At 36.7% G+C, this 22,189-nt stretch overlaps 1 protein-coding gene across 3 annotated transcripts in view; it reads right to left on the bottom strand.

The window, feature by feature from the left end:
- Window positions 1-22,189, bottom strand: part of eIF5 (eukaryotic translation initiation factor 5) — a 227,288-nt gene that overhangs the window by 3,352 nt on the left and 201,747 nt on the right. For all 3 annotated transcript variants that reach the window (XM_069817991.1, XM_069817990.1, XM_069817992.1), the window contains 4 exons: window positions 18,500-18,675; window positions 12,406-12,699; window positions 8,784-8,921; window positions 4,474-4,668 (listed from right to left, as the gene is read on the bottom strand). In XM_069817991.1, coding sequence (XP_069674092.1) covers window positions 4,474-4,668; window positions 8,784-8,921; window positions 12,406-12,699; window positions 18,500-18,675 — 803 coding nt within the window. The remainder of the gene's footprint in view (window positions 1-4,473; window positions 4,669-8,783; window positions 8,922-12,405; window positions 12,700-18,499; window positions 18,676-22,189) is intronic.

Here is a 22,189-nt window from a genome sequence, read left to right on the forward strand (position 1 = left end):
GCAGAAATGATACAATTACATGAGATGAACTGTCTGATGTATTTTACTTGACCATCGGAGAAACAAAGGTATTTTAGAACTACTCCATGTTCAGCTACTGGAAGACAAACTATCTTCATATCGAAAAAGATGACTCCAACATGCATCCAGAATGTCACCAAACATGAAACCAAAAGTGCTCTTACAGTATCATCCACTAGGATGACGAAGATCAGGACGTCCAAAGAAAAGACTTCTAGACCCTGTTTAGCTGAGACAGGAATAGATTAAAATGGCTTAATTTCGTGCATGGTGAATGATGATGAAGATGACTATAGCAGACAAAGTCCTTCCTCCACATTTAACACAATGTGGAGTAGCAAATGGCTGATGTACCTTGCTCAAAAGGATGGTGCCATGAATAATGCCTTGGAAATTGATGGGGACTGAAATCAGCTGACACATGCAAGTTTTGCATCTGGACTGTTTCTTTAATCCCTGTGAATGATGAATACAATGGGCGAATCTAGTAAGCCTAAGTGTTGAGATTATCATTTTCATCACACTAGAAAAGAATAAGAGACGAATAAAATATAAGGCAGAGGATGGTGACGAATATTAGATGCATGAAAAATTCGGGAAGGATGGAGATGAAGATTGTGAGAAGAGGAGAAATGAGTATGTGAAGAGAAATAAGAAGAGGTACCATTCTGTAGAGCTGTAATTAATGAGTGGAATAGAATATAAGCAGTTCGTGTAGGTATTGGCAATAATCTATTAGCAGATGACAAATGAGGATGACGAAGATGAGTGTGGGAGAAGAAACAAAACAATACATAAGAGAAAGAAGCAAAGGAACCATTCAGAGGAGTGGTTCTCAAATAAAATATAAGCAGCTTACAGCATGCAGTGAATTTATATGGGTATTTGAGTAATGTATTAGCAACCGAAAGAAAATTCTTGCACAGTGACCTTTCATAGTCTGCCTTATACAAGTTGTCTTCAGTACAACTCAGCTGTATAGTTTAATCATGAAGGTCATAACTTCTCGGGCGTAACTAAAAGATACGTCAAAACTTTAGGGGAAATATTCCTCACATCTAGAGCTCTTAAGTTATATGAACATAGATCCTGAAAAATGATATTTACTTGTTGCAGCTCTTTTTCTACAACTCTTGTTTACACTCTATGACACACAAGCTAGTTTGTGTCGAATGCCATTACAGCTATTGCGTGCATAGTACACTACATCCTATACCAGAGCACTTAAAACACCAGAACTGTGGAATATACACAGAAACAAATGTGCATTATGAAATTTAAGATTACACACCAAAGGAAAATTTGCAAGTGTCTTAAAATAAATGCCCAAAATGTTCTCCATTAGCACGGATACAAGCATCAATCTCCCATCACATAGACTGAAATGTGCTGTTGTACATATCTGAGAATTTCGGATTGTCTTGCAGCCTTCCACATTATGGTCAAGAAGACTCCCTCCATCTTGCGCTGGGGTTCCATACACAAGCGTTTTTAATGTCCCCACAAACACTGGCGGATTTTGAGCACAAGATAGTACATAATTTAAAAAAAAATGTAGAAGTATGTCCTCATAGGATGAAGCTTTACTTTGTAAATATTTTACTTCATTTTGAACTACAATACTTACTAGCAATCACTTTGAAAGAAGAATTTAATTCATAACTGATATAATTGATAATTTATGTTAATTAAAAGTAGATGTCTTTTCGTCACTTCGTAGTAAGACTCAACTTCACTCGAGAGTATCTTACAAAGATACTTGTTAAGCAAATATGCAATGACTTTCGCTTTCGTAACTTGGTGGTATGACCAAGACTGGACTGACAATTACGGAATCTCTTTCCCCTCCCCTGCCAAGCCACATTCACAAATATATTGTTGAAATACTCTTGCTGTTCAATTCTACAGTCCGCTGGAAGGTTTATATATTAAAGTAACTATTCTAAACAATTTATTTTGGCACAGTGTAATATAGTGGCGTCATCGAGTGGCAAATGATGGTACTATTTGAAGTTTTAGTTTTTTCAAGTTCTCAGTTATTACACTACTCCTGTGACTGACCATCATAAAATAGGAAATATCTCTCCTTGCTCCCCACCATCTGCACCAACCCTAAAACCAGTATTCATTGTAAAATACTATCACATGAAAAGTCCACAGTGGAAATGTTGTTGTCCAATGGCATGGGGATTATTTGATCTGCATCATTTTCCCCCTAACTTCTCAATGAATGACAGCAATGTTGTCAGTTCTGAGTCCAGTGCAATTCACCAGATGGTCCTTATTTTGCACAGTGGAAATGTGACCAGCTCATGTTGCCACATTGCTACAAGTGCCAGTCCTAAATCGAGAGTAAAGGAAAGAGGACACAAATGAAAAAAATTCAAAACAAAATATAATCTGGTCAATTTCATTTACAACTGGGAGGGTATGTGACCATATGACCTTATGGAAGAGCTGCTACTACTCACAAATAAAAGTCTAGTGGATTTAGATCAGCAGTGAAACTCTATTAGTCCCCCTAAAGGGGAGGGGCATAGGCTGGGGAGCAGCTTGGATAGGCCCATTGTACTACGTGGGATGGAATGATGTACATGTTCTAAGACCCCCACACTACAGATTCCCCTGTGTGCTGCTTCCAAAACTCCCCTATAGCCTGCAGAATCCCTTTATCTTTCTGCATAGGTCTAACCAGTCATTCAACCATGGTACTACGAGCTACCGTGAGTCAAGGGAAGAGCCTGCAGTATATTGCACTACCACCAGCAGCTAAAGACCACATACCAAGGGGAATGAGTCCGAGGTCCAATGCCGAAAGTTACCCAACAATTCTACTTCAATTGAAGGGTTCAGAACCATAGTGGGCCAAGCACCATTTACTAAAACCATAGAAAACAAGAGTTAAAATTAAGTTATTACCATAATTCAATGGAACCATATAGCAAGTAATATAAAGTACGTATACACATTAAAACTAAATGATATGTCAATCTTCATTAAACTATGGTATTCACTTAACTTTAACCCTTGCTTTCTCAGTTTTTAATAAATGGTGCTTGGCCCGCTATGGCTCTGAACCCTTCAATTGGTTGAGGGAAAACCTCGGAAAAAACCTCAACCAGGTAACTTGTTCTAACAGATAATTATAATTTTAATGTACCGAAGTACATATGATATTTCCATACAGATATTCTGCGTCATCATATGATGTAAGAGTAATGGAACGGAGAAAAACTCTCTCCGGCGCCGGGATTTGAACCCGGGTTTTCAGCTCTACGTGCTGATGCTTTATCCACTAAGCCACACCGGATACCACACCGGCGTCGGACAGAATCGTCTCAGATTAAGCTCCAACTCTTGAGTTTCCTCTAGTGGCCGCCCTCTGCACTACGTCAAAGATGTCTATGAACATAGGACCAAGTCCACACATGTGCTGAGATGTGGCTTAGTGGATAAAGCATCAGCACGTAGAGCTGTAAACCCAGGTTCAAATCCCGGCGCCGGAGAGAGTTTTTCTCCGTTCCATTACTCTTACATCGTATGATGACGCAGAATATCTGCATGGAACTATCATATGTACTTCGGTACATTAAAATTATATGATATGCGTAAATCACTTCGTGATTTAAGACGGCGCTTATTCTGTCGGATCCCGGTCAACTAGTCACTCATAACGAGTGCACCTCAGCACATGTGTGGACTTCGGTCCTACGTTCATAGACATCTATGACGTAGTGCAGAGGGCGGCCACTAGAGGGAACTCAAGAGTTGGAGCTTAATCTGAGACGATTCTGTCCGACGCCGGGGTGGTATCCGGTGTGGCTTAGTGGATAAAGCAACAGCATGTAGAGCTGAAAACCCGGGTTCAAATCCCGGCGCCTGAGAGAGTTTTTCTCCGTTCCATTACTCTTATATCGTATTGCTCTAACAGGATTTAACTTGTTTCACAGCCAGGCTCACTAACTGTTACTGCAGAGCAATGGACATCAGCAATGCATGGAGCTAAAGAATTGGTCCAATTTTACCTATCCAAGATTAAAGGAATTTTTTATTGAGAAATCAACAAATGCAAATGCTCAAATGCTGAAATGAACAGGAGATCTATCGTGCATAAAGTACATATATCGTCATATCAGTACAGGCGATTTTCAGGCGATTTTCTAACAGAACAGTCAAGTTCTTCTTCTAGAACGCTTTGTATTTTCACCTATTGAGGTTGCAAAAAAAAAAAAAAAAAAAAAAAAAAAAAAAAAAAAAAAAAAAAAAAGAGCCTATAACAAGAAAATCAGGTATTTCTGGACATATGCTTATAAAACATATTTTCATCCTCTAGATGTAAGCAATGGACATATTTTCATCCTCTAGATGTAAGCAATGGTTTCCCAAAGTTTTGACATACCTTTAACTTACACCCTGTATAGGTTTGGTGACATTGATGCCAAGCTCGCTTACCTGTAGGTCGTCATCCTCCTCCTCTTCACTGCTGTCACTGTCTTCTTCCTCCTCAGCCTCCTTCAGCCACTTGATGAAGGGCTCTGCCTTGTTGTGTATCTCCTGGCTCATCTCACGGCTAACATATTTCTTGCTCACCTTGCCTGCCCACTCCAGCAGAACTTTCTCCTCCAGGATGTCCGCATCATAGAACATCTGACAACCATATATTCAGCTAATCTAACATTTTTCTCTCCTCTCATTAATAGAAATGAAATATTTTATATATCAGCTCCAGAGCATATTCTAAACCGGCATTGGTCGTTATATGAGCATTTTGCTAAGTATCAAATTCAAATGACAATCACATCAAAATTGAAGGGATTTTGTCCCTCTCTCTAGCTGAACTTACAAGTATTGGCTATTACCTGCTAGAAGAATTTTCTTCAAACAATACACAGTACTCTAAAGAAAAAATATTTGTCAGACCAGTAGCTCAGTTATGATAGAATAACTACTGTCATGTCTTTGTAATGTCAATGGCCATCTTATCCAATTAGGGTTTATTATTTCCCTTTAAAAGTTCCTAAACCTTTCCTTGAATGCAAATATTGCACCAGACAACTTACCCCACTGATCTCAACATGAGCTAATCGGGCAGACCTTGCTCCTTCTGGAATAATGTTACCCTCACAAGGGCAAGCTAGATAAACGTTCAGGTATGTTTGTGCCAGTGACGTCAAACACCATGTAATATGAACAGATCGACTTGGTCACTACAATTGCACATTGCTTTCCATTAGCGTCCAAAGAGAAATGGCTCCGTCTAAAATGGCTAGGAAATCTGAAAGCTATGCATTATGAGAAAGTTTGGAAAAAGATTTGTTTACAGAAGGTGAAATTAATAAGGCTCAGTGCTTGATATGTGGATAGAATGTGAATTGTAAGGAATACAATGTCAGAAGACATTATATGGTTAAACATGAATCTCAATATTCTGGCATCCAGAGAAGTAAGCGTAACCATTTACTACAAAGACTGAAAGTAGCAAGATGTATTAAATGCTCACCCATTGAATTCAGAAAGCTTACTTCCATTTCCCTTACGCAGAGACCACTCATAGTGTCACACACTTACAGCTTATATACACGCCTAACGTGAAAAATAATATGTTAATAACATGTTATGAATCAAATGTGATGTGGGTGTACATCTGATCATGGAAGCATTACAATCAGCAGTCTCACGGTTAAAGGTTACATTATTCTACGATCAGGTACCTTCGGTTTCATAAAGACTAACGATGCTTTGCCCAGTGAAGTTTTAACCTTGAGACAGCTGACTTACCCTTTTATAAAATAAATAAAAAGCATGTATTTTGCAGTACAAAAGCCAAATGAACATATAATGGAACCAGGAAGTATTAAAGCAGGTATCAACATTCTTTCCAAAGAAACTATATATTGTGATACATCAAAAGAAAGCCCCAAGTCTTAACAAAACATGTGTTGTTACTTTGTCTCGCTATTTCATCCCTCAAAAAAAGCTGGAACAGAAAAAATTCAATGCAGCGCTAGCCTCGGCAAAATGCCAGGTATGCAGACCACCTGAATGACACTGTATGTAACGACCTTTCCCAAGTTAAAATTTGCATTTCTGCCTATAAAGGTAAGACGTAAGGTACCGTTGTGAACCTTCACAAAGAAAACATTGACAGGATGACCAAAATCTAAAGATTTAATAGATAATGGAAGAGGAATTCAAAACTACTCATATATTACAGCTCAATATTTAAAAAAGTGGGAAATAACCATAAAACAATTTTTTATTATTATTTTACGTCTCCATTTTTATCTATTACGGAATGCAAGAGAAAATATAATGTAAGGTAATTATTTTCCATCACTATTGGACGACGAAAACAACATTTCAGTTAATTTCTGTACAGACTCTACTCCATTCCGGAAGTATGAGGAAATAAAACCATGTTCTTTGCTGGCTATGACCTTCTGTAATGCTTCTAACTTTTATGAAATTGCTATAAACATTATGTCAATTATCTAAATCTTAATGCAGTCCTGCATAATTTTGTAATAGAAAATGACAGTCACACTTATAATACGAGAACAACAATTGAACCACTCAATGTTGCTTAGTGATAAAATGATCTTATAGTATTCTGAACACATTTATACAATCATAATTTCGACAACAAAACTGCTACGAATGAATCCGAAGAAATTCATATTCATTTGTAGTTTCTTTTGTTCAAGTGCAGGTCTTTCACTACAAACACAGCATTCTCCAATCTTCCCTATTTTCTGACTTCCTCTTAGTTTCTGCATAAAATTCATGTATCTTAATGTTTACCGTCTGATATCTTCTTCTGGTTCCCAGATGCTATGTCCACAGATATTTCTTTCACTGTTTTGTACATCCCTTTGATATTCTGTCCACTATATTTTTTCGCCCTCTTGTGTTTTAGGTCCACTATTATTTCGTCCACAGTTTAAATGTCCATTGTGCTATTTTGTCCTCAAAGTTTGGTCCACATTTTATTATGTCCTACATTTATCTTTGTTCTCTTTATTAAGTTGCCCATTTTATTGTCTCGTCCAGTACACAGTGTCCAATATTCCTGAGTGTCCACTTGCATAAATGGTTTAAAACTAACACACTATTTGAAAGTGGTAAGTATAACTGTTGTGGACTAGCATGTCCCATCCTCTTACGGTTGTCATTATATAAGCCATTTTAAATGTTTTCACTTCAAAATTGAATATTGAACCAGTGAACTACTCATTTCCATAGAAATTAACATTATTATGCTACAAAATAATTAAATACATTTCCATAGCAACCCTTATTTTTTAAATTGCATATTGGAAGTACTTATTACCCAAAAATGAACAAAATATTCAGTTGGCACAGAAACTAGTGGGCAAAGAAAAATTGGGAAAAAATTATGGACACAGTAATTCTTGACTGAAATATTAATGGTCAAATTTTTTGGTGGACGAATTGTCTGATGGATGTACTGCTGTGGACATATCATCCTGGAAGCCTTCTTCTGCACCGAACTTTTCTCCCATTCACCATTTCTTCCAGTGCATCCTTCGGTAGATAGTTTATTCTTAGCCAGTGGCCCAGCCAATTTTTTTTTTCACTTCCTGACCAATTTCAGCATTATTCTTCCTTCACCCACTCGTTCTAGTACAGTTTCATTTCTTATCCTGTCTTTCCATTTCATACGCTCCATTCTTCTCCATATCCACATTTCAAATGCTTCCAGTTATTTCTCTTCATTACGTCGTAATGTCTATGTTTCTACCCAATATAATGGCCACACTCCACACAAAGCATTTCACTAGTTTCCTCATCTTCCAGAGGTCCACAGGAGATGCTGCTTCTTTTATTTTTTGTCATTGCTACCCTCCTTTGACTTTCTGGCACCAGCTCATATTTACTACTTACCAGTATAGTATTCCCCAAGTATCTGAAGTTGTCCACTTGTTCCACTGCCTCATTTCGAATTCACACATTTACTTTCTTTAGTTTTCTTTCGATAACCATGATCTTCGTCTTGTTTCCATTTATCTTAATTACATATTGCTTACAGTCGTCATTTAGCTCCAGTATCTTAGTATCTGCTCTTCTCAGCAGCAAATCTTACGCACTTTATTTCTTCTTCCTGCTACTATCATCCCCCTCATTTCTGGAAACAGTTCTTCACTAAGTCCTACAACTAGATGTTAAACAAAGTAAGTGATAAAGGACGTTCTTGTTGTATTCCTCTTCCTATTCTAGTTCCCTCTGACGAAATTAACACATTAGCTAAATATATATACATAATGCAATCTGGAAAACGTGTAGGTCACTTGAATTGAAGTAATGGGACAAATATTAAGCTTCATATTGTAAACAGCTGTCAGTACTCAATATTTTAAAATGAAATCTTCAACCAAATTCTATTATTGTCTGAATGAGAGAGGAGCCAATGGAGGAGCAGATGTAGCTTGAACTTTGTTCACCTGAAGATGAAGTTAGAACTAACCTTTGAAACAACATGGAAATACCGTATATACGCGAATATTCCACACCATAGAATAATCTATGCACCTTGATTTTAGGAGAAAAAAATAATAAAACAAAATAAAATTGGCCATAATTCGTTTCAAATAATGCATGCATCCCAAAATATGCGCGGAGTATTTGCATATATATGGTATTTTCTTCATCAGTACTGAAAAAAAGCACAAACTATACCTTTCCTAATACTCATTAAGGTCAACTTTCTTGGAGGGAGGGGGAGGTAATACAATGCATCATACCTTGAAGATGCCAGGCACCTTGGGGAGCAGAGTGTCCTTGTGCAGGGCAATCACCTGCTCAATGCCACCAAGCAAGTACTTCTGAGCCTTGGGGTCCTCATGGGTGAAGCGCAGAAACAGGATGCGATACTTCTTAACCTGCACACAAACCAATGTGTTACAGCTGGCTTTCAAACTACCGGTAAATGGCTTATAGAAGAGAAGGGGGGGGGGGGAAGCAGGAACGAAGCAGGTTTATTTAATATGAGATAAGCAGAAGCAGAGAATGAGATACCGTGCGTTTTTTTAAAGCGCTTCATGCCTTTGCTGCAGCAAAATGAGGGTCGAAAAAAAAAACGTAAGTAGGTCAACTGACTGCAAAATGGTGGACAATTAATATTGGCTTCTATTACTGCAGTAATAAATGTAACCTTAAAAGAACCGAACATGTTAAATAGTTTCGACTTCCATGATAATGACATAGAATTATTATTACTAGATGATTTTAACAATAATAAACATTGCAAAATACCAAAACATGCATTCTGCCATGATGGATCGTGCAGGAAACTCGTAAAGCGATGTTTTGATTTGCTGCACGCTTGCTACAGCGACGGTGAAGCAAATGTAATAAAAGAACGGTCTTGCTGCAGCGCTTTACATCTTGCTTTAAAAAAAAAAAAAAAAAAAACGCACGGGTAGACATGAAGGATGGAGAGACAGAAGTGAAGGGTTAGAAGTAGAAGATGAGAAAGAAGAGAGAGAAATGGACGAGATAGAAGAGGAGAATGAGGTAAACGAAGGAGGAAAGAAAAAAACATGAGAAGGAACCATTAGGATGAAGAGGAGCATAAGGAAACTTAATTAGAAAATTGAAGTCAACACAGATGAAACACTGTTTTATAAATCAGTACTGATATTAGCTTATGCAGCTGATGTCAATATTATGCCCACAACATAAAAAATAAAAAACACATACAAAATTTCAAAGAAAACAAGAGAAGTTGATCTTGAAATAAACATCGCAAAAATCAAGATACTAACACAGTCAGGCTCCACTACTTTAAATGAAAAAAATATTGAACTGGATGATCACATCTCTGAAAGAGTAACAGTTTATTTACCTTGGCCCAGTTATCAATATCAATATATTCTACATTGAGAGAGACATATATTTTCAAATGACTAATTTTTTGAGGCAAATTTCTTTCGCTGCAAAAATGAGACACTTCTTAATAAACTCGCCTTCAGACAATGGTTTCATATGTTTGGCAATTAGCTCCGATATACAATAACTAGCTCTGGCAATATTTTCTATCAGTACTATATCAGAACAGGTATCAGCATTCTCTGATTTTAGATCTTCTAGCTTCGCTGTTCTCACTTCTCCTAAAGAAAATTATTATTACTGTCGTATTATAAGTACATTTATAGCGATTACTATTATCACTAAGTCATCAGTGTTCGATTTACGATGTAACATTAACAATAACAGTAGCAAAAACAACAGTATTTCGGAGTATACTAATTATCATAGCAAACTGATAAATTACAATAATATTAATAACATTCAGAGATAATAAATTACTACAGATAATATGACCACACTTACCAGACAAAATGTGACTTTCATAATCACGATCATGCAGTCTAAAATGCATTTTAATGTTGAAACTGGAGAACGATTTAATTACTGCCTTACATATTAGGCATCTGATCCCATACATTTTTCTTGTATACAAAAATCTTGCACTTCCCACTCATTATGGAAACTGTGCCGAGATTGACTTGCCATGATGAATCCGGCACTGAATTTTTATGATGTTCTACTGTTCGCTAAAAACAACTGCACTGACTGTGCTGCGAAAGGGTAGGAGAAAAGGAGGGATGGTGTTTGTGACTCAGTCGAGTCAACAGTGAGCATCCGTGGTCTAACCTAAATCAAAACTATGATCCAGACCATAAATAAATGACACCATCATTTTCTTATAGTGTTCTAACATTTTGAAACCAGCAATGTGCTACCCCTAACAATTATACTGAATACTCTTTTAGTTTAAGAATTGAATTTTCCTCAGTGAATACCATGGCAGAAGCAATAGCTATCCTTTCGAAAAATAAATATCGTGTATTACAGTTGAAAGTTGATTTTTATGAGTAACAATGAATAGTAAGGCTGAAACAGTACCTATCCTTTGGGGGGAAAAAAAACTTTTCAACACTGGAATATGACACAGATTTAGAAGGTATCATTCCAATAACTGACAAATCATTAATGTAAGTAATATTAACTTCATTAATAAGAATTATTAGTTTCTACAGAATTCTCTGTTGGATCAAAAATTAATAATATCATCATACAGCTTTATTCGTTTTTGTATAATAATCAAGATCTTACAGTGATCATACAGAAAAATCCCTTTTAACGAATCTGATGGATTACTTTTTTTCTTCTTCTGTAAATAGGGTTTTTCCTTAAAAGCGGATTTACATAAACTGGGAAGGAAAGGCATGTATGTTTATACCGAACACTATAATCATTTAATTAGATCTATAATTGAATAGCTTGATCATTTAATTAAACCTATAATTGAATAGCTGAGCGCAAAAATGTTGCAAATGCTAAATTGAAATTTTACAGAAGCAGAAAAAGAAATGCTTGACGCTCTGCATTGTAACATTCATTTTTTCACAACCTCCTAGGTCTTACAGACTAAATGGAAGGTTCTACTTTTCTTTTCATCCAATAGAGTTCACTAAAATATAAAACAGAGTATGTGCAACGTGATTATATTAGAGCACTGCAAGAGGAAATGAAATGCTGCTTAGCTATTCAATTACTATTTACAATAAATTAACTCACGAGAACAAAGCAAGCAAAGCAACCTCTCTGTGAAAGCAACACAAAGCAAGACCATAAAGAATGACATTGCTGCATTACTATCAACTGAGATGGGCTATCGGACATGCTGGTACTATTGATTATTGAAAGTCGAGTCGATATTTCAGGGTTCATTATTACAAAATCCACTTGAGAAATATTCCTTAAAAGCAGGAATTAATTACATTATTCTTATGGCAATTTGGCTGAGACTTAACAGATTATTCCTTTAAAACGAGAATGTTAAAACAGGTTTTACTATAATTTTATTTTGCTTGTGGCCCAGCACCCTGCATTATTGCTGCAATCACAGTCTTTGATTGTGCATGAATACAATTTATTTTGTTGACATTAGAATTAAAAGTGCAGTGAACAGTCAATCTTTTACAGAAATCTCTCTTCTGATCTCATACCATATGAACTGTATCTGTAGAAATATTTTAGATAATAAGAACACATTTTCGAAAACTAAGATAAATTCTTCATGAGTCCCGATGAACTTTTTCTAGTAAATCAGAAATTTATAAAGAAGGGGCAATGCAGGCAGAAAGAATTTCCAGCAAGTTCCATGGAATGAATGAGTATTCCTGCCAATGAATTAATAAAAATGCAACTTTATCTGCTTTGCTACAGTTTTTCCTTCGTAGTATGCAGCATGCTAGTAATTACAACATATAAAATTTTCTGTAACATTTTAAGACAAAAACTAAGCAATATAAACATGTTCTTATTCCATTCACATAAATCTTAATATTAACGCACCTGTGTGTGGATGTTCTGGTCAAAGAGCAGCTCAGCCAGCACAAGGGGTGCCTTGGACTTTATCTCCAGGCGCTCTGCCTCAGTCACCAGCTCCTTGTGGGCATTGTTGTCCAGCAGTTGGCCAGCATCGCGCCGTGTCTTAAAGAAGTCATACAACAGGTCCATGCGCTCCTTCTCAGTCTTTTCCAAGTCATCGTTGATGGTCATGCCCTTCGCTCCATCAGTCAGCTCCTGCAGACGGGCCCTCACAGCTTCCTCAGACACCTCCACGGCCCAGTTTGCATCATCCTCGTCCTGTTAATATATTCAAATCTTACTTCATTCTTATTTATTATATTCAAATTTTGTTTCCAATTATCACAACAAAAATCACCTCAACCATAACCACCCTTTAATGATTGTTTTTCCAAGTCAAGTTATTTATAATCATGTATGTCATTAAGTTTACATTCAAGCATGGGCATCCACAACAAAAAAAAAAAAGTCTGGGAGAAATTTTTTCAACAGCGTTGCGCAATAAGACCTATTGCATACTAAAATCTGTAGTATAAACAATGACATCTGTGGAGTAGTGTTTGTTGACGTTATGATCCAAAGCCTTCAAAACATAATCGTATAATCACTTGTCACTCATTCCCTATTAATAAAAACTTGCAAAAAAAACTTCGTGTATGAAAAGTCAAAATATGTTACAAACTGACTTTTAACACGAGGAAACAGTAAAAATATATACTTATTTCTCTGAATGGGTTTATATATATATTATTTTAGTAGGTTATTTTACAAACAATGTACCAGAACAATGGAAGGAGTCCATAATTGTACCTATTTTTAAAAAGGGGGACAAAACCAACTGTGGTAACTTTCGAGGAATATCACTTTTGTTGACATCGTACAAAATGTTGTCCAATATTCTTTTGAGAAGATTAACTCCGTACGTAGATGAAATTATTGGGGATCATCAGTGCGGTTTTCGGCGTAATAGATAGACTATTGATCAGATTTTTTGTATTCGACAGATAATGGAGAAAAAATGGGAGCATAAGGGTACAGTGCATCAGTTATTCATAGATTTCAAAAAGGCATATGACTCTGTTAAGAGGGAAGTATTATATGATATTCTTATTGAATTTGGTATTCCCAAGAAACTAGTTCGATTAATTAAAATGTGTCTCAGTGAAACATACAGCAGAGTCTGTATAGGTCAGTTTCTACCTGATGCTTTTCCAATTCACTGCGGGCTAAAGCAGGGAGATGCACTATCACCTTTACTTTTTAACTTCGCTTTAGAATATGCCATTAGGAAAGTTCAGGATAACAGGCAAGGTTTGGAATTGAATGGGTTAAATCAGCTTCTTGTCTATGCGGATGACGTGAATATGTTAGGAGAAAATACACAAACAATTAGGGAAAAGACGGAAATTTTACTTGAAGCAAGTAAAGAGATCGGTTTGGAAGTAAATCCCGAAAATACAAAGTATATGATTATGTCTCGTGACCAGAATATTGTACGAAATGGAAATATAAAAATTGGACATTTATCCTTCGAAGAGGTGGAAAAATTCAAATATCTTGGAGCAACAGTAACAAATATAAATGACACTCGGGAGGAAATTAAACGCAGAATAAATATGGGAAATGCGTGTTATTATTCGGTTGAGAAGCTCTTATCATCCAGTCTGCTCTCCAAAAATCTGAAAGTTAGAATTTATAAAACAGTTATATTACCGGTTGTTCTGTATGGTTGTGAAACTTGGACTCTCACTCTGAGAGAGGAACATAGGTTAAGGGTGTTTGAGAATAAGGTGCTTAGGAAAATATTTGGGGCTAAGCGGGATGAAGTTACAGGAGAATGGAGAAAGTTACACAACACAGAACTGCACGCATTGTATTCTTCACCTGACATAATTAGGAACATTAAATCCAGACGTTTGAGATGGGCAGGGCATGTAGCACGTGTTAGTTGGGAGACCGGAGGGAAAAAGACCTTTAGGGAGGCCGAGACGTAGATGGGAGGATAATATTAAAATGGATTTGAGGGAGGTGGGGTATGATGATAGAGACTGGATTAATCTTGCACAGGATAGGGACCGCTGGCGGGCTTATGTGAGGGCGGCAATGAACTTTCGGGTTCCTTAAAAGCCATTTGTAAGTAAGTAAGGTTATTTTACGACACTTCCATGTAACTTGCCCCGACTGGGAATCGAACCCGGGCCACCTGGTTTCACGGCCAAACGCGCTAGCCATTACTCCACAGGTGTGGACTTTCTGGAGGACATCTCAGCAATATACATTCCACAGATACCAGTATCTTATCTTGTGAATGGATACCCCAGCCACCTTATTCAACAGCACTTTCATAAAATTATAATAGGGTCATTCCATATCAAATCAACACAAAAAAAGTGGACTTTTCAACCCGACCACCTCAGATTTTCATTAAATTTGATAGGATGGTAAAGAACCTTAAGTTAAGTAATTATGTAAAATTTTAGCCCTCAATAATGCACAATATTCAAACAGCAATTCTGTCAATACGAGAAAAAATGTAAAAATGTCGCATACTATGTCAACAAAAATAATTCATAACTTCTCTTCTAATTGAGGTAGAATCTTAAACTTGGGCTTATTTTAAAGCTAAGGGATCATACATTTCAATAAAAATAGGTTTGCATCAAAGTAATGAATTCTTTATTGAATAGTCACGTGAAACACATTTTAACATTGAATATCTATAAATGCGGGACATAAATTACTTCACGAAAAATGTATGTTATAGAGGTAAGAGTATTCTCCCCTTGGTGTAAGTTTCATTTTGGAAACGTTTCAGGAATATCAGTAAAAAAATATATCAATGTATTGGTTTGTAGCACTTAACCCCGTCTTACACCAACACTGCATGTGCACGAGTTCCTACTTGTCTGATAAGCTGTGTCATCGATCTGTCAGGCCGTCATTCAATTTATACAAAACGTGCAATCTGTTTCAAGTGCAGTGTCGTTGCTGCAATCCCTTCGAGAAATTAGGGCACTGTAATTAGAGGAAAAATTTAAGAAGTGTTATATCGTGAATGCTTAATGTATTTCCTGATTTAAAACAGGAACAAAAGGTGTGCGCTATGTGTCGCAAAGAAATAAAAATATAATATGATGCTATTACGCAGAATCCTCATAATGACTCTAGTAATGAAGAATACGTCGACTCTACAGCAAATGTAAGTTCATTAAATACAAGTCTTTTTGACCAAGGTGTGTTCCTTACTAAACAAAAAAGGCTACAACAAGAGAAATATAAGAGACAGAAATTTGAAAATATTGTAAAAGACAAAGTCTTCGATATAAAGATGCCGAGGAACCAGGACTTTTCTGATTCTGAAATTTTGTCTCAGTTGCAGGAAAATTTTCAAAATTCAGGTAAAAGTGAGAAAATGACCATTTTAACACTACTACCTAAAAGCTGGAGCGTAAATAATATAAAAAAGAGTTTCTTTCAGCTTTCGAATACATAATTCGGAAAGCCAAAGTCCTGGCAAAGGGAAAGGGAATTTTGTGTTCACCAAATCCGAAACCTGAAAAACCCTTGCTTGCGGCTGTTGCCGGTAAAGTTAAAGAATTCTGTTGTTCTGACGAGAGAAGCAGAATGATGCCTGGTAAGAAATATTTGTTGTGATTAAAGAATCAGGGAGTAAATCACATGAGCAGAAATTAATTACATGCAGTGTTTAAAAATTCTAACCCTGACCAAGAAATTGTATTCTAGCTGGAGTTAGTGGACTATACTGTCTGTGTTTGTGTCCTATCAGAATGTAAAACTTATGCCGGAAGCAATTTATTAAAGTTTCAGGTCTACGTAGATTTCAAGAAAATTTTTCTTTATACTTTCCAACTTAACATTTCTTGGTTACTATGGTGTGCAATCCTCCTCATATAAATTGCTTGTTCAGGAAATGTACAGGATGTCCTGAACCATTCAAAATAAGAGAGGGTTTAGAGAAATGTTTTGTATAAAACTGCAGTGAATCAGTGACCTACAAGCAGTGGATGACGACTGATCGATCAACGCTTGAGCCTATAATGAAACTCACAGACAAATTTTTCGACTGTCTCTTGGAGAAACTTGGTGATTTACTGACTCACTCATTTATATCATCTGAACAAAGTAAGTTTCTACGTGATATGAAATCATTTCTACAGCCATGCCTGCTGGTTGTGTTATGCGACTTCGCTGAAAACTATTATTTCGTAATCCAAGATGAAATTCAGTCATATCACAGGACTAATGTGCAGACAACCATTCATACTTTCGTAATATATCGTCATCCGGTACAGTCTCTATTAAAAATCTGGCAATAATTTCACACTGCCCGAAACATGACACTACAGCTGTACATCTGTTTCAGAAATATCTAATGGAGTCATTAAAACAAACATCTGTAATTCACCACAAAAATTATGTATTTCTCCGATGGATTCTCTGCTCAGTATAAAAATAGAAAAAAATTTCCTGAACCTCACATTCCATGAAGAAGATTTTGGATTTCCAACAGAATTGCATTATTTTTGCATATCGCATGGCAAAAGAGCATGCGACGTTGTAGGTGGGACACTTAAAAGGTTTGCGGCTTGTGCTAATTTGCAGAGACCATCCAATAAACAAATAACTACACCTAGGGAATTGTACGACTGGACAAGGCATCATCTCCCAACATTAATACCGTTTATGTGACTAAAAAAGGCTATACTGAAGAGGAAAAAATGCTTGCTCTTCGATTTGCAAAATCCACCGCAGTACCTGGAACACAAGTTTCATACAGTCCTGCTGTTTAGGATGGGTATTATACTTGCTAAGCAGTTTTAAAATGCAGTTGAAACAACGCAGCATCCTGTCTGGAAAGATGATCAGGCTATTTCATCTCAGCAATGAAAGGTAAGCATTTCTTACAGAACTTCAGGTTTAACAAAATCCATGTGACAATAATTTATTTCAGGTAATAATTTAAAAAATTCGAATTGTGTACTACAGGTTAAATTACATAGCGACATTCAAGAATATGATCAAATATAATTAAATACAACGAATGTGTGGGACATAATTATCGCGACTTATACGGTTAGCTTACACTTGCTGTGACATAATAATTTTTATCTTTATAACCTATGAAGATTCCAAGTTGAAACTTATCAGTTCATTAGATCACTAATTGAGGCGTACTATATATTTTTTTCATTAAAATAGAACCCCTGCATTTTTAAATGAGAATATATGAAAATTGTTTCACCATGTTTTTTTAGTGTAATTAAATACATGCAGAAAACAATGTAAGTAATAAAAACTATCACATATTAAGAACGTATCACCCAATTTTTGTAAATTTATCTGGAGACGTTGTTGAGTTATATAATTTTAATTGAAGCGGCGTGCTTACAAATGATTTTTCTTCATGTTTGAAACGCCACTGACAGAAAACGAAAAGCACAGGACATATGAAACTCGGCAGTTTTAGTTAGCGCGGCAGGTCAAACAAACCCTCAAATTTTGAAAGAAATCTGAGTCGGTCGGGTTGAGTGCCTTGTTGATTTGATATGGAATGACCCAATAATTAACATTGAAAACCCGGGGACATCTAGAGACAAATAATTAAATGTGGGAACATTCCAGCAACGAATTTTGTTTAGAGACAAAAATAAAAATTCGGGGACTATCTCCACGGAACAGGGGTCTGGTAACCTTATTTTAAAGTAACATGTTGCAACCTTGCTTGCACTTTTCTATCTCTTGTGTGCCAATATACTTCAACAGCTCCAACCTGGACAGATAGTCTACTATCCCTTCCCACTGCACTGGCTTCGCTAAAACGTCAGTGAATGAACTATAGCGCAAAAATTTCTATTTAAAATAAAATACATATGCAGAGGAAGAACAGGAAGGATGGATACTTTTTATCAACTAGAGACAGTTTTGTTTGTGCTAATTTTAGAACAACTAGAATAATGTTCTGTGGTAAATATGCACTTCTTAGAATCCTGCTGAATCCAGAAATTGCAACAACTCTAGTATGGATATACTGCAGAAAATAATTTTAGGCACTACTTACATTTTCGTCTGCTAGCTTGTTAGGAGCCTCGACTATCTGGTCATTGCTATCATTGTCGGAGGAGCGGCCACCATCTTCAGTTCCATTTGTTCCATTGGTCTCACCATTCGCCTTCTTTGAGCGCTTTCCTCGTTTGCCTTCAGTCAGGGAGGAGCCCTGTGCAGCTGGGTTCAGGTCTTTACAACAGAAATAAAGAAACTATCAGAATACAGGCCTTGCCAGAAACACAACACATGGAATACATTTCAGATGCATGAATGGTACCTCTACTGTATCATGTACATACAAAAAGAATAGCATATGCAATTTAAAAGCATTAAATATAGTAAACAGCATAACACTGCTACACATCACAACTACCTGTACTGCAGCTCATACTCAAAGACTGAGGCAGTACTGGAAAGTATTTTTATTATAATAATGGTTGCATAGAAGGATGAAGCGTGTAAAATTGACAGATAGAATAAGAAATAAAACTTGTTGGAAAGAGTGGATGAAGAAACTGGTCATGAAGAGAAAAAAGAATTGGTTGGGTCACTGGCTGAGAAGAAACTGCCTACTGAAACTGAAGGATGCACTGGAAGGAATGGTAAACTGGAGAAAAGTTTGGGGCAGAAAAAGATAACAATGATAGAAGACATTAAGATATATGGATCATATGTGGAGACTAAGAGGAAGGTAGAAAATAGGGAAAATTGGAGAATGCTGCATTTGGCAGAACAGTATGTATGTAAAAAATTTAAATTATGGTTTATTTAATGACGCTCGCAACTGCAGAGGTTATATCAGCGTCACCAGTGTGCCAGAATTTTGTCCCGCAGAAGTTCTTTTACATGACAGTAAATCTACTGACATGAGCCTGTCACATTTAAACACATGAAAATGCTGTCGACCTGGGCTGGGATCGAATGCGCAATCTCGAGCATAGAAGGCCAGCGCAATACTGACTACACTACCCAGCCCGACTGTATGTATCTAACTTTCACGACTACTTCTTCTGTTAATTTGTATCTGTGGTAAATATTTTAAATTGATGATAATGCTACAGAATTTAATATGTTTCTGAAAACTGTAATAGCACAGCTAAGCCTTCCAAGATACAGAATGAGAATGGTCAGCTGAATGTATGTAGTGGTTGAGGTGGTTGGAAGGTGTCATTGTATTGTAAGATGAGGTAAAGCATCCCTTTCTGGTAGTCTAAACTTTCCTGTTTAGGTTTCACTAGGGTTTTGTGCTGGTATTTTTTCCCTGAAAGTGAAATAGAAAGAGCTGTTGATCTATTTAAACTGAACTCTCATGAATTACACCACGAACTGGGGGGGGGGGGGGGGAGAACAACAACAGAAAAGAATCAACAATAATCCTCTGACTGAACACTGCCCACGACTGCCTTGTGGCTCACCTGCATAAGATAAAAAAAAACTACAGAAGTAGCAACTGTGTAATATGCAACCAACCGGACACAGTCATGAACAATCTTCAGGAATGCGACAAACTAAATAAAGATACCAGCATAGTACAACTGAAGACAAATTAAGTAAATCTTCATAATCTGTCATTAGAAACCAACCAACCTTATATGTTGCACAACCAAACAGATTTCTTAGAATGTAGGCTTTCACGGCCGGCATCATTAGGATTGGTATCATCCGGGCAAGAAGGCCATGGTCTGTTGGTAATGCAACCAAATGTTTTGTCCAAATCTTCAGTGGCTTGGTACACGGGAGCAGAGAGATCTGCTGTGTGTACAAAGGAAGAAGGAGTCAAGGTCAACAAAGCATGGTACCCGGCCCTGAGAAGCACACACACCAAACCCTTTCTCCGACAATTGAACACTACAATATCCAATCAGAACAACGAGCCACTAGTGCAGACTGCAGCAACAATGATGAGCCACAATTACAGGCGGAGTTATGGGGGGGGGCACTGCCCTCCCCCCCAAACTTGTCCGACCTTTTTTCTTCTATTAACATTAGAAAATATTGAATTCAAAAGATCTTTTTTGCTTTTGTTTACGATTAAGTTTCTGTGCTTAAATTGATGAATTAATGTCTTCAGATCATGTGTCTGGACTATAATATTTATTTTAAATTTCTGAATTTATAATAATTCCTATACCTCATTTGAGGAATGGAAGCACTGTAATTTTTCTTTTGTAACAGCCTGTAGTCATGTGTTAGAAGTCTTCAAGCCACTTGGAGATGTATGAATAACATACTGCACAACAATGCAGAAAAAAGAAACGTGATCCCGATGTAATGTGTAAACCCAAAGACGAGATTAAATAAAATAATTAGAATTTATATTTCATATAATATTTCCAGGACGGTAAGCTTCATATAAAAAAAAGTTTCTGTTAGCACTGTTACGTAGTTTTATTGACGTATGCACGTGTTTCTGTACAAGAGAGAAAAAAAGAGGGAGATTGTTTTAAGTTATGCCCTATTATAATTTGTAGTAGATCTACAGTTCAAGCCCTATACAACTCGGTTTGAAACATCACAGATATGGATGTAAGAAACATGCCCCTCCGAAAATACTTTTATTAAACGATCACATTCAGATATACTGTACCACAGTGAAGCTATAACAGGGAAGGAGATAAATGATGTATCCCATAACTCCGTTATATGGGGATTCTATGGTTTTGCTTTGCCCCCTAAAGGAGACGGTTCCTTCTCTGCCTATGGCCACAACACTCCTACACCTTAAATATTGACATGCTACTAGTTCCAGTACCAGTCGTCCTTGGTACACACAGCAAATCTCTCCGCTCCCATGTACCATGCCACTAATTATGTCCACTGGAGCAGTGGACGAAACATTTGGTTGCATTACCAACAGACTACGGCCATCTAGTCTGGATAATACCAAACCAAATAGACTTTGCAAATCATCAGGCATGTTAACCCTATTGAACTGTATTTATGAAATCAATTTGGTGTATCCCTTCACCAGAGATTGACAATGTCTGGTAATCACTGTGAACATTTCGATAACTAATGGAGCAGAAAAGCACGTCTCTACTTTTAAAAAGTAGGAAACATCTACGCAGGATACAATGAAACAAAACTTTGTGAACTTGCAGGTGTTAAATTGAAAATTAGCTACTAACATCACAGACTAATAAGCTGTCACAGACCACTTTGCAGCTTAGGAGGAGAGAAGGACCAACTAGCCTATTTAAAAACAGATGTGCACTGTGGGGAAGAAAAAAAAAATTGTTCTGTAACAATGAAAATTCATATTGGTACATACAGAATGTCTACCGAAAACGAAAATTACTTTTTAGTTATCACAACTTGATACAGTCAACTCTGGATATAACGAACTCCGTTATATCTGTAGTGAACATTCAGCTATAGTAAATTTAAATCGTTAATCCCAACCTGCATACATTAAAAAGTACATTAATATTTTCGTTCATAGTGAACTCTTGCTTTGTTTATAGTGAATCTTAAAAATTGAAGTTACAAGAGTTGTGTCCTGACAAATTCTTATTTGAATCAGACCTTCTTGTATGAAATTGAAAGAATGTGTTGAGAACAACATTCTAAGTTTCTCACTCCTTTAGTCAAAGGACAAAGGTAGGATTAGGGATTCTTAGACAATGAGCTGTACTGTAAATCCAGGTAACGCGTGACGACCTTGCCTCACTCCACCATTGAAGGGCTGTCATTCTATTCTCAG

This window comes from Periplaneta americana, chromosome 2 (genome assembly GCF_040183065.1).
Source record: "Periplaneta americana isolate PAMFEO1 chromosome 2, P.americana_PAMFEO1_priV1, whole genome shotgun sequence".
Taxonomy (NCBI): domain Eukaryota; kingdom Metazoa; phylum Arthropoda; class Insecta; order Blattodea; family Blattidae; genus Periplaneta; species Periplaneta americana.